Genomic DNA, 12351 nt, shown 5'->3' with positions numbered 1-12351 from the left:
ACGCACTTAGGGGAGAGCCCGCCTGGAGGTCACCGCTCTCACCGCAGGGCCATCCAGAGTGGTGGCACCTTCACTGAGATTGTTTTCTGGGAAATGTGACTAGTGAGGGTACCTGCCCTGGCGGTGGTGTTGAGATGATGGCCTTGCACATCCCGCAGCCTGTCCCCGGGGACCCTTGACCCAGGCTGGCGAGCCTTGCCGCTGGCCACACTCCGACCCCGAGTCCTTCCCCACCCCGGGGGCCTCTGTTGCCCCTCAGTGAAGCTCGCGGGCACCGAGACTTAGAAAAGCACACAGATTTATTGCGTATCAATCTCATGTATAAATTCATTGTAGCATCGGAAAGATTACATATAGTCCTATTCTACAGCATTAACCTCCGATCGGCTGCTCTAGCCTTCATCTTAAAGACGTTTCTCGACACAAGTACATCTGTCTTTATCACAAGCATCAAAACGAAATCTGCAGAATCACTCTCGATGATTTGCTACACGGGGTGTCTTTGACTTCACGGTCGTCAGCGATTTCCGCGTCGATTAAGAACTGCGCTTTGGCGTGAGCAGTTCTGAGCTCCTAGTCCGGAGGACGTAGACCCTAATCACGTAATTCAACAAGTGCATCTACGGAATTCTCCTTTTCATAAAAATTTCACGAACAGACACAGTAATGACCGCTAAACACGAGCCATGCACGGTTTACTGGTAACAGAAGCAATTTACAATCAGGGGGACATGGGACACACACCTGCCTCCTTCTCAATGGTTTTTTTTTTTTTTTTTAAAAACATTATCTGAAAGCCTGACATTTACACTTGATTTCTTTTTCAACACTATACAGTTCTAAAAGAAAAACGAAACAAAAACCCAGAAAACAAACTGAACCGAATCTGTAATGGAACAAGGGCAAGTGGGGGGGGGGGTCTTGCCAGCAGTTACATATGCACACGTGATGTGTTCTGACACGGGGGCTCAGCCTCCCTCGTCTCGGGAACACCGACGGTAGGAAACACACCGAGAGACACCTTGGGAAGTGCTCTGCTCACGAGTGAATTGCACGATTGGAAACTCAAGCTGCCTTTTGCTTTGTTTTCTTTTCTTTCTTTTCCCAAAGCCGTAGGACGAATCGGGGACAGAAAGGAAAAACACCACAAAACTGGAATGCAGGGAGGGAGGGAAGGCTCCTGGACTCACGCAGGAATGTCTTGTCACAGTATTGCTCGCTGCTGCACAGTTTCATGGCTTTTGATTCCCGGCTGACCTCCACCGACCGGGAGCGGCCGCGGCCTCGCCACCCTAGCCGGGCCGGGCGAGAGGTACCCGGCTCTCCTGGGTGGCGCTGCCCCCTCGCCTCTCTCCCGGGCAGCACAGTAAATACAGCTCAGTAGATTTCAGTCACTTGGGCAGGGGGACGAGGGACGGGGGGATGGGGCGGGGGGACCACAATCCAGTGCTTCGAGGCTTCAAGGCTACCACGGGTGACACGTATTTGGGCAAGTGCTTTGCGAACGCTCATTGAAGAAGCAGCTAGGACAGAGAGGGCCGAGGGCCCTGCGAGTTTCCGGGGCCAGGCTCGGGCCGTGGAGGCGCTGGGCCTTTCAGGGTCTGGGCAGACCGGCTGTGCTCCTGCCTCGGACGGGAAGGCCGCAGGGGCTCACCCTGTCCACTGATGCGCACCCGGGGTCCCAGGCGGGCTGCAGGAGTGCACACCCCTGGGTTCAGAACAGGGGGTCTCTGGGGCCTACTCATGAAGGCCCTGTCTGGCCAAAGGATCGGAGCCCCATGCGTCCTACCCAATTGTCCCGGGGCCGAGAGCAGCGGCGGGGGTGGGGTGGGACGGCGGCCGCTGGCGGCCGAGGTCTGAGGGACGGAGGGCAGGGCAAGGAGGCTTCCTTCTGAATTTCCATTAGGGGATGTCAGTCGTCCAAAGAGAGAACACCGTCGAGGCTGGACAGAAGGACCCTGGCCCGGTGGTGCCCGAGTGCACGGGCCTGACCCTGGCCACCGCCCAAGGACACGTTGACCAGCCAGCCCGTTCCCCTGTTGCAGCCGTGCCCTGAGGCTGGGGTCTCAGAATTCTGGCCGTCCGGCTCCCCGGCCCCCCACCGTCCGGGCTCGGCCTGATTGGCCCGTGCTGGTGCTGTGGCCCGGAGATGGAGAACCACAGGGAGGGCAGCTCCCTGTGGTCTGGGGCGGGGAGAAGTGCCAGGCGTGGGGAGGAAATGGTCACTCTGTCGGGGGTCCAGGGACAGACCCCCCCCCCCCGGATCTGTCAAGTGCTTGGGCCCACAGGACTGAATGTTTAGGAGAAATGGGGCTAGCGCTCTAGCTGTTCTCAGGGGGACAAAGGTAAGGACTCAAGATGTGCATGGGGCGCTGGGAGGGAGGGAAAGAGAAAGATGCCTGCCGGGACTGGCCGGAAAGGACACAACGCCCCTTATCTGGGACCACGGAGAACAGGCACTCAGGTCTCCACCGGCCAAACTTCCTCTTTTGGGCGGAGAGAGGCATATCGCAAAAAAAAGCACACACCTTAACTCTTTAGCAGAAGAAATGTAATTTGGGTTTACAGAAGTGGGCGTTTACGTCCAAGGTCGGCTCTGCGAAACGGTCCGACGCGGATGGAGGGGAAATCGGAAAGCCCACGCCACGCCTGGCGGGCCCGGGGTGGAGGTGGGTGCGTGTGAGGAGGTGAGGGGGCCCCGCCTGCAAAGCCTCAGCTCTTCCTGGAGCGCGGCCACCTTCCAGCCGCACACGCGTGTGAGCGGCCTGGGCGCCCGCGAGGCCGGCTGGGTCTTGCTGCCTCCTGTGGACCGAGAGCGGGGTGGGAACCCTTTCGCCGGGGCCCGCGGGCCCCACGCGGGCCTCCAGCGCCGACACAGACGATTGTCGCTGGCCTGGAGCGGCGGGGGGGACCCGGGGGCGCGGCTGCTCCGGCCTGCCTGCTGCCCCTGGGCCAGAGCCAAGGACTCGTCCCCCGCCAGACCCCCCGTCCTCAGGTGCGGCCGCGCCCTCACCGCTTGCGTCTACATTCTTTTTTAAGGGCCACTTGGGCGATCTTTTTCTCTTCTTGTTGGGACACTCTTTTTTTTTTTTTTTCTTCCAAACAATAAAAGAAATAAATAGAACACTTGTCTTAAATGCAAAGGTAACTGAGACTCTAATTTAACAAAAACACGTGATTGTCTGGAAACGGGGCAGCAGGATCCGTCGGGGGGCGCGGGGGTATTTGGCACATTTAAAACCTCCCCGCTCCCTGGTTATCAATCACACAACACACAACCTTATACACGGTTTTGGTCCTTCACTAGATACTTATATTAACAATATTTCTTCACAATAAGAATGTCTAATGCCAAAATACTGTTAAGGAAGAAATAAAATAAGAAAAGAAATGAATTAGAAAAAATTACAAGTTATATACAGATTCAGGTAAATTCCATCAGGGAAACGAATTGTGAGTTGAAATTGGCCCCTACGGGAATAACTTAAAGCCCATCCGAGTGGAGAAGCAGACCCGTCCCGACCGGGCTGTGCTGTCTTTGCTCCCGAGGCAGGTCCCACCTGGATGCCCTTCCGTTCTGGAGCCGGGCCGGCCCGCCAGGAAGCCGCGCGTGGAGCAGAGGTGGTGGTCGTGTCCTGGAGCCCGGGTCTCACGCGGGCACAGAGCCTGGCGGGCGGCCTCGGGCAGGGGAGCCGCAGAACGCGCCCCACGGCAGCCACGGGGGATGCCCACTCTCCCCCTTGTCCGTCTGACGGTGCGGGTGGGGGTCGGGCTGGAGACCCGGTGTGGCCAGCGGGGCCCCCCTTCGGCAGGGTGGCCGGCGTGGGTGTGGCTGATGTGCAGGCCGTGTGGGCAGGAGCGTGGGATGCCAAGCCCACCCTTGCACAGGGGACCAGGGCCGTGGCTCCCACCTTCCCCGTTCAATCGGGGGGGTCTTGGTGGGGGCCGCAGGCACGACTCACATGCCACACACACTTCCCAGCCTTGGGCCAGCCCAGGACACCACGTCTAAGAATTCCGAGGTACAGTCTGAAACTGCTCCCAGGGGAGGGCCCCAGCCCCCTTGGTTCTGCGCAGGGCTGGGGTGGTGGGGGGGGGGGGCAGACTCACGGCTTTACAAACACGGTCAGGGATAGAAAATTTCTCCGTTATCTACAGTATAAAGAGCACACCCAAACACGGTACCAGTTCCCAGTGTGGGCTTGCAAATAGGCTGAGATTTCAAAGCAATGCAAAATTACTCTTAAAAAACAATTTGCAAGTCATTTTTCGATTCTTTAAAAAATACTGTCTATTTTTAAAACCACATGCTTAAATAGACTCTGTCGTCAATAAGATTACCAAAAGGGTTACTCTCATGATTCTCATTATAAAAATCGTTGGGGCGATCTCCCTTTCCAGGGCACACCCGTGTCTGTCCGTTCCTTTCCGAGGCACCAGGCGGGTGCCAAAGTGGCCCGGCTGGCTTCAGTTTGGGACTGAAATCCCGCCCTCACCCGGCGGGTCGGTTCCGTGAGCAGCTCCCGCGAGCTGCACGTGGCCGGCCGTGCGTTGTACCATTTCTGGAACGCTGTTCGGGAGACCAATTCTTAGACGGTGGGGCTCCAGGACCGCTCAGCGACTCCTGGGTTCTGAGTTTTCACCGGAAAAGTTAGAGCTGAACCATAGTGTATGTGTGTGTGTGGGGGGGGTGCTGAGGAGTGATCCACACAGGTGATGGGGGGTCTCTCTGGCCCGGGCCGCGCCGCTCCCCAAGGCTCACTTCTCCATCTCCCGCAGCCGGGACTTCTGTTGGGACGTCGGGGCCCCACGATGCCTTGCTTGGACTCAGACCCCAGCCCGTCCTGGGCCCGTCAGAGGTGGTTGATGGGGTTAAAGGCTCCGGACTCTGGCGTGGCTCCCGTGATGTTTAACCAGGCGTCCAGAGGGCTCTGGGAAGAGGTGTGGAGAGGAGCCTCCTCGGAGAGGGACAGCATCATTGCATACGCCTGGCCGGGGAGAGGACAAGGACACACGTGCACACACACACACACACACACACACACAACAGGCAGGTGAGCTGCGTGAGCTGGGGTTCTGCAGATCCCAGAGGGCCCCTTCCTAGCCCCCCGTTGCCCTCTGGCTGGGCTTAGCCTTGCGCAGATCCAGACTCTCCCCTGGGGCCCAGAAGCGGAAGATGTGGTGGGAGGTGGCGGGGTGAGTGTCTGCTGGGCTCCCGTGCAGACAGCGGCAAGAAGCCGTGGTCCTGGCTGGCCTCTGTGCACAGGGGCCCCTCGGCTCTTTGTGGTGCTCCCCCTGCCCCACCCCCACTTTTTCGAGGGCCCTGGGAGTTGCTGGTGGTCGACAAGAGGCAGTGTCTGTCTGGGGGGCACCGGTGGGCCTGGGGGCTGCCCGTCGGGACCACCGTGGGGACAGCGCGGGGCGACCCGGGGAAGCGGACGCACAGCTGGTCTGAGCTGGGTGCCGACGCGTTTCTGGGCCTGGGGCGTGGCTGGCCCATGGGACGACTCTGCCACAAGACACAGGCCACGAGGTAATGGGACCCGGGGACCATCCGGAGCAGAGCGGGGCGGGGGAAGGCCGACCCTCCTCCCACCCGGGTTTACACTCTGGACAGGATTAGTAAAAAGACAAAGACAGACACGCAGACGGTTTTTGCCGAGACTCAGGGGTGGGCCGACGGAGACCCCGCCCCTCTAGACGGATGAAAGCAGGAAGCAGGGCCCTGCGGCCGCCTGCGCTACAGGAGGGGGGGTCGAGGCCCACCCTGACGCCCTCGCCGACCCTGCCGGAGCTCCATTGTGGAACAAGTGGCTGTGTGAGAGGGGGCTTCCTTCGAGAGAAGCCTGGGCCGCCAGCCATTCGTGCTTGAATCGGAGAGGGAGGAAGGCCCGCCCGGCTTCAAGGCTGGACGCCCGGCCGCGGGCGCCTGTCGCCGGGGACAAGAGGGCAGCGACCCACGCGTCCGGGAGTGCCCGGTCCCCATTCATCTGCCTCAACCTCTCCCTGGCCCGCCCCTGCTCGCGGGGGAGGGGCGGTGGCTTGGCCGTCTCTAGCCGATGCAGTGGGCCCCGGGACAGCGGTCCTGGCGTGCCCCAGGCCCAGGATGGCCACCACGAGAGGAGGCGTGGCCGCCACCTGCCACCTGGCCTGGGGGTGCCGGGGGTGGGGGGCTCTGCTCGGTACCTACCTGGTTCTTAGCCTGCCTGTACAGTGTCTGCTTTAAAGTCTCAGAGTCTAAGGTGGGATTAAGCACATCTTTAACTTCAAACGCTTCCTCAGCTGCTCTGCGCAGATCGAGCCCCTTCCCAAAAGTCGGCATCGGCTCCAAAGCTAACAGACCGCCTGGTTGCTCCTCAATACACCTGCACCAATGACCGGGGAGAGGGGGCCTGGCGTTAGCTGGTCTGGCCTCTGGCCGCCTCTCTGATGCCCCACGGCCGGCTCCGTGCCTGCATGCACGCCATGGCACCTCCGCGAGCCACATGCACAAGGAGACGGACACACAGACACGTCGACACCTGGACAGAAGCCACACAGATGCAGGAGGGCCACGGACGGAGGCCACCAGAGGGGGCGAGGGCGTGCACACACCACAAGCAGCAGGCGGGGGGGGCGCCCGGGGCTCTGGGGACGGAGGACAGATCGGGGGGCCGCTCTGGAGGGTGCGGGGGCTCCCGCTCCCAGGACCCAGGGGCGAGGGGAAACGGGCAGTCCCTGCAGGGCTCCCCCAGGACCGTCTGGAGTGCTGGCCGCATCCCTGGTGCCCGACAAAGGCAGTGAGCAGCCGGGCCGCGCGGGGAGGGGTCCGGCCTGCCCTGCTTGCAAACCGCTAGTGCTCAGCCCACTGGAAGCCAGACGCCACTGCCCCGGCCGCAGGATGGAGGCCGTGTCGCTACGGACCAGCTCCCGCTCAGCTCCCGCTCAGCTCGGGAGCGTGCCTGCCCCCGCCCCCCAGGCTTGGAAAGTGTGTGTGGGAGGGGGCGGGCCAGCCCCTGACCCCCTGCCTCGGGCTGGGCCTCGCAGCCTGTGTGTGGAAGCTCCCACCGCGGTGGAGACACCTGCTGGGAACCGGGGTGAACCCAACCAGGAGGATGCTGGGGCCTCGGGTGGCCTGAGAGCGAGGTCGCCCGCACGATGTTCAGGCCCCTCCCTGGCCCGGGCCCTAGCAGGTCAGGCTGCCCAGGCGTGGCCCCCACCTTCGCGTGTGTTCGAAGCCCACGGCCAGGGAGGTGGGTGGATCCTCGTCCTCCTCGTCCTCATAGGCACCCTGGGGTTCGGGCGTGGGGGACACGGTGTCGTCCTGGGACTTCCCCGCCAGACTGTCGTCGTCCTCTTCCTCCTCTTCCTCCTCCTCCTCCTCCCCGTCCTCTGGCTTCCCGCTGGCCAGGCCCGGACACTGGGAGTTGCCGTCCAGGTCCTGGACCTCCGGCCTGAAGGGACAGGGGAGGGAGTTAGCCCCGGGGCCCACAAGGCCTCCGACTGGGCTCCGGTTGGCTCTCCCCCCACGGCCGTCCTCACCCCCCTGTGGAAAGAGCCTGCATTGTCGGAACCCTCGGCCTCAGCAGCCCCTTGAGGAGCGAGCGAGGGCGTGACAGGGGCGAGAGCAGGGATTCAGGATGTGCGCGTCAGGGAGGGAGGCCACGACCAGTCTAGCGGGGACAGGGGTCTTGGGCGCTGGAGCCGGGGTTGGGCACTGCACAAGGGGTACCCTTGGGGAGGTTTGCTGATCGACCCTTGCTGGCTCCTCCTGGCCAGCCACGAGGACACAGGGACACCGGCAACCCAGGGTGAGGGGGCCTCTGCCGACAGAGGCTCTGGGGGCCTAGGGCTCTGTAGGGTGAGGGCTGGGTTGCTGTCAGCCAGGGAAACCCACCCAGATGAGTTTGTTTCGGAGGCCGATGGCCTCCCTCCTGCAGCCCAGACCCCACATCTCCCTCCTAGTGACTCTGGCTGGGTGGCACTTTTCCACTCTGGATCCTCGTTATTAAGAGGAAAACACCCAGGGGACCTGGGTGGCTCAGCCAGCTAATCGTCTGACTCTTGATCTCGGCTCAGGTCTTGGTCTCGACGTTCACGGGTTCAAGCCCCAAGGCAGGTCTGCTGTGTGGAATTCTCCCTCTCTCTCTGCCCCTCCCCTGCTCTCTCTCTCTGTCAAAATAAATAAAAACTTAAAAAAAAAAAAAAAAGGGAAAAAAACCCAAGCCGAGTGATGGTGAGCCTTCTCGTTTCTTTCTGAAGATCCTGGCAGGTGTCCAGCGTGGAGGGGGAGGCGGAGGCTGGGCAGACGCCTCCTGAGCCCACGTCTGGGCCGGAGTTCAGAGCCCCCAGACCCCGTTCCCCCTGGAGCTCACATGGCCCACAGGAATCCATCCACTGATGTCAGGGGAGACCGGGGTCCTGGTCTGGGCATCAGGTAGAGGGGGTGTCACTTCCGAGTGACTGCTGGCCTCCACGCTCAGGGATCTGTGCAGACGGATCTGGGCCGGGAGGTCCCCGATCTCCAGGCTGTCGGCCATGCTGATTTTCCACCCTCGCCTTTCCTGGAGGAAGTGTAAGATGCTGACACGCGACCGGCCTTCCCGGACGTGCAGAACCCTTGACGTCCCCCTTCTCGATGGCCCCTTGCACTGTCACCAGGCACGCATCCATCCGCCAGGGGCAAGGGCTCTGGAGCCAAGTGACACGGGCCGGGACCCGGGTCTCGCCTTTGTCCCTGGCTCTCTGGTGGGTGACCTTGCCATCTCGGAGCCTGTGCCCCCTCGGCGGTGTGAGGGTGGGATGAACCGCGCAGGTGGCTGTCTTGGGGGCCGGGACTGGGACTGTGTTCAGCAGGTGGCCCTGTGCATGTCTAATCGGAGTTAAGAGAGCTTTGCAGTTTCTATATATGGGCCCCTCTGTTTGGAAGCAGGGACCACAGCCCCACGCAGGAGGCCTGTATCCACCAGGAGCACTCAGTGGGGGGCAGCAGGGACAGAGGATGGGGTCCCGCAGGCTGGCGTCAGCTTCAGACAGAGTGGGCACCTGTGGCAGGTGACGTCCCGGGGCCACCGTGACCCAGCGCCGGGGCTGGGCTTGCACAACTGGAGCCCGGACTCTCCTGGTTCTGGAGGCTGGAGTCTGAGAGCCGGGTGCCGGCGGGCCTGGTTCCTTCTGAGGCTCAGGGACAACTGTCCGGGCCTCCCGCAGCCGCTGGCGTTTGGCAGGCGATCCGTGGCACCCGATGGCTGTAGGTGTATCTCCCCATCTCCCATCTCTGCTACATGACACGGCTTCTCCCCGTGTGTGCTGTGCCCTAATCTTTCACGACATCGCGTGGCACTGGGAGCCACCCTGGTGACCTCATCTTAACCAATTACATCGGTAAAGACCCTATCTCCAAACGAGGTGACGTTCTGAGGTCCTAGGGGTCAGGATTTGGCGGGGGACACAGTTCAGCCCAGGTATTTAAGCGCTTCCGGGGCCAGGGAGCCTGGCATCCCTAGATTCTCCTTGACGATCAAGAGAAGGAAACTGGTTCCGGACGAGAACCCGATAATGTCAGCGTCGGCCCCACACAGAACCGCCAACGTCTCAGCACCTGACGCAGGGTGGTGGCTTCGTGCCAACTGTGATCGTGGTTCTCACTTCTGGCGATGACGTGGGACATCTCCTGGAGGTTCCCCAGCTCCCGGGGACAGGGTCTCAGCGGGACAGGCCATCCGAGGGCCTGGGTCTGTGGCCAGCTCCGCCCCGGGCTTTCTGAGGGACGTGGGGCCCAGTCTTCTCTGTCTGAGCCTCGACTCCTGCCCCCCCCCCCCCGCGGGGGCTGGACGGGAAGCCCCGGTTGAGACGCTCCGTGGAGAAGGTTAGGGTGATGCCGTCTCCTCTCCCCTCCGTCCTGCCGGGTTTCTGGTCCTCACGGCGAAGAGCTGGGCCACCCGGGCTCTAGACGTGAAGGTCTTCCCGGCACTCCTGGGCTCACCCTGGCATGGCCGCCCACCCCGTGGTGGATGCCACTGACAAGCCCTTGTAGGCTCTTCGTCGGCCTCTGTCTTGGGTGGCCCTCCTGTGGCCAGCCTAAGGGCCAGGGCTCTGGGCCCAGGTTCCAGTCCCGGCTTTGTGGCTGGAGCAGCCCCCCCCCCCCCCGCCACTTCACCGGGCTGTCTTCCTCTGCAGAATTAGGGCTCACACCCCAAGGCCACTTGAAGTTTGCAGTGTCTCTGGTTTTATGCCGGCTGGTCTGGCCCCAGCTTTTACGCAAGGAAAATGTCTTCCTGGGGGTCTGACGGGTCCTTCCAGAAGGGACCCCCAGAGTAAATGCCACACCGTGAGCCTTGGGACCCAGGGTTGTGCAGTACACCCTCCACATCTCGAATCTGAATTCTGCCATTTTTCTGCGACCGTGTGCATGTACGTGAGTACGTGTGTGTGTATGTGCATTGTGCATGCACGTGCATGTGCATGTATATATGTGGTGTGCATGTGCGTACGAGTGTGTGTGCATGTGCATGAGTGCGTGTGCGTGCATCTGTGTGCATGTGCATGTATATATGTGGTGTGTATGTATGTGTGTACATGTGTATATGTGTGTAAATATACACGTGTGTAGGTAAGCATGTGGGTAACTTCATGTGTGTATATACATATGCACATGTGTTCATGTGTCAGCACATGTGCATATATTTGCGGGTATGTGTGTACATGTGTGCACGTGTGTGATTTCATGCAGATGCAGACATGTGTGCATGGGTTTGCATGCACACACGTATGTACGTGTGCACACACGTACATACACGCACACATGTGTGCCGTCGTGCATGCATATATGTGTGTGTGCGCATGTGCGTGCACATGCACGTGTGACTTCGTGTGCGCACACGTGCGCATGTGTGTGTTTAAAGGGGCGGCGCTCCTGTTTGAAAACCTGCAGTGCCTCGGACTCCACAGAAATGTTCTAGACTCTCACATCCACGGCAGAACTCACGCCAGAGCCCTCACCCGGCCTGTGCTCCGCGGCACGCCCGTGACGCCCAAGCCAAAGCACGCCGGCAGCTCGGTGCGGCTGTAAGCACACGGCGCGCACCCTCAGCCTGGGTGCTTACTGTCACCACCAGAGACCGAGGCAGGAGGGGACCCCCTGGCCGAAGCCCCCCCCACCCCCCACCACGTGCAGGGGGCAGAGCCCGGCCACAACGGTGCCCGTCGGTCTCACCCTGCGCTGCGGGCCCCTACTCATCGAGACTTGGGGCTGGGTGGGGTGCCCCTGCTCTGGGCGTGGCCAGGCAGGTGGGCTTGGGGTCCGGAATGGACTTCTTACCGTTTGTCTGTTCGCGTTGATGCTTGGTTCATCTCACTATTGGCAATAAAGTTTCTGATTTCAGAGAAATAGGAGTCCTCTTTCTCGTCTAAAAGTGCATGGTTGTCTGACTCGGACGCGGGGGAGGAGGCACTGGTCCCCAGGTGGTTCGTGAGGACCCCGGAGTGCTGGCTCACTGTGGGGACGGGGGGGGGGGGGGGGGGGGGGGGGGGGGGAGCATCAGAGAAAGAGCATCCCTCAGCTGAGCCCTCCCCTCCCCTTCCTCTCCCTCCCGTCTCTCCCCTCCTCTCCTCCCCCTCCCCCCTCCCCCCTCCCCTTCCCTGTCTCCTCCCTCCTCCTCCTTCCCTCCCCCACCCCCACCCCATGCCCACGGCCCACCTGGGGCGTGCTCGTGCTCGTGCTTCTTGAGGTGCCGGTCCAGGTTGGTCTGCTGCCCGAAGCAGCGGTTGCACAGGTGGCACTTGAAGGGCTTCTCCTTGTTGTGGATGTTCCGGACGTGCCGCTGCAGGTTGGAGGAGATGCTGAAGGAGCGGTCGCAGTACTTACACCTGGAAGACACGCGCGCCTCAGAGAAGCCCCGCCCCGCAGCCTCGCGGACGCCCCGCCCCCGCCTCCTGGCCGGCGCGGCAGGGGGGCGGGCGGTGGGGACTCACCCGGTGCTGCTGCCGCAGGGGCCCCCCCCCCCCCCCCCCCCCCGGGCGGGGCCGCCGGTGCACCCGGGTCCCCCCTCCCCGCTGCCCGAGGGCCGCACTCCCAGCAGCCTCAAGGGGGCAGCCGAGCACCATGGAAGCCTCTCGATGCTTTTCCCTCGTCCCCCCCCAAGGAGGAGCCTGCATCCTGCTCCCGGCCACCTTCCTCCCGTCGGAGAGACGGCGAAGAGACCCCACCCCCCCACTCTGGTATGGGGAGAGCTGGCCTGGACCCGGCCGCCTTTTAGTGGGTTTGCGGGCACGTGGGACCTCGCGTGCCAATTCACTAACTGGGGGCCGGGGGCTGCCCCAACGTCCCCAGAGGCCGTCCCCCGCCTCCCTGACACGGACCGCGAGGGTCCC

At 61.9% G+C, this 12351-nt stretch overlaps 1 protein-coding gene across 1 annotated transcript in view; it reads right to left on the bottom strand.

Moving 5' to 3' along the window:
- Window positions 1-281: 281 nt before the first annotated feature.
- PRDM16 (PR/SET domain 16) overlaps window positions 282-12351 on the bottom strand; it is a 315344-nt gene continuing 303274 nt past the window's right edge. The window contains 5 exon segments of the mRNA XM_043573603.1: window positions 282-4988; window positions 6191-6365; window positions 7200-7433; window positions 11300-11474; window positions 11678-11847. Of these exon segments, the coding sequence (XP_043429538.1) occupies window positions 4854-4988; window positions 6191-6365; window positions 7200-7433; window positions 11300-11474; window positions 11678-11847 (889 nt within the window). The 3' untranslated portion in view covers window positions 282-4853.

This window comes from Prionailurus bengalensis, chromosome C1 (genome assembly GCF_016509475.1).
Source record: "Prionailurus bengalensis isolate Pbe53 chromosome C1, Fcat_Pben_1.1_paternal_pri, whole genome shotgun sequence".
In the NCBI taxonomy this organism is placed as follows: domain Eukaryota; kingdom Metazoa; phylum Chordata; class Mammalia; order Carnivora; family Felidae; genus Prionailurus; species Prionailurus bengalensis.
Note: the sequence above shows the minus strand (reverse complement) of the source record. Positions and strands in the feature narration are given on the sequence as shown.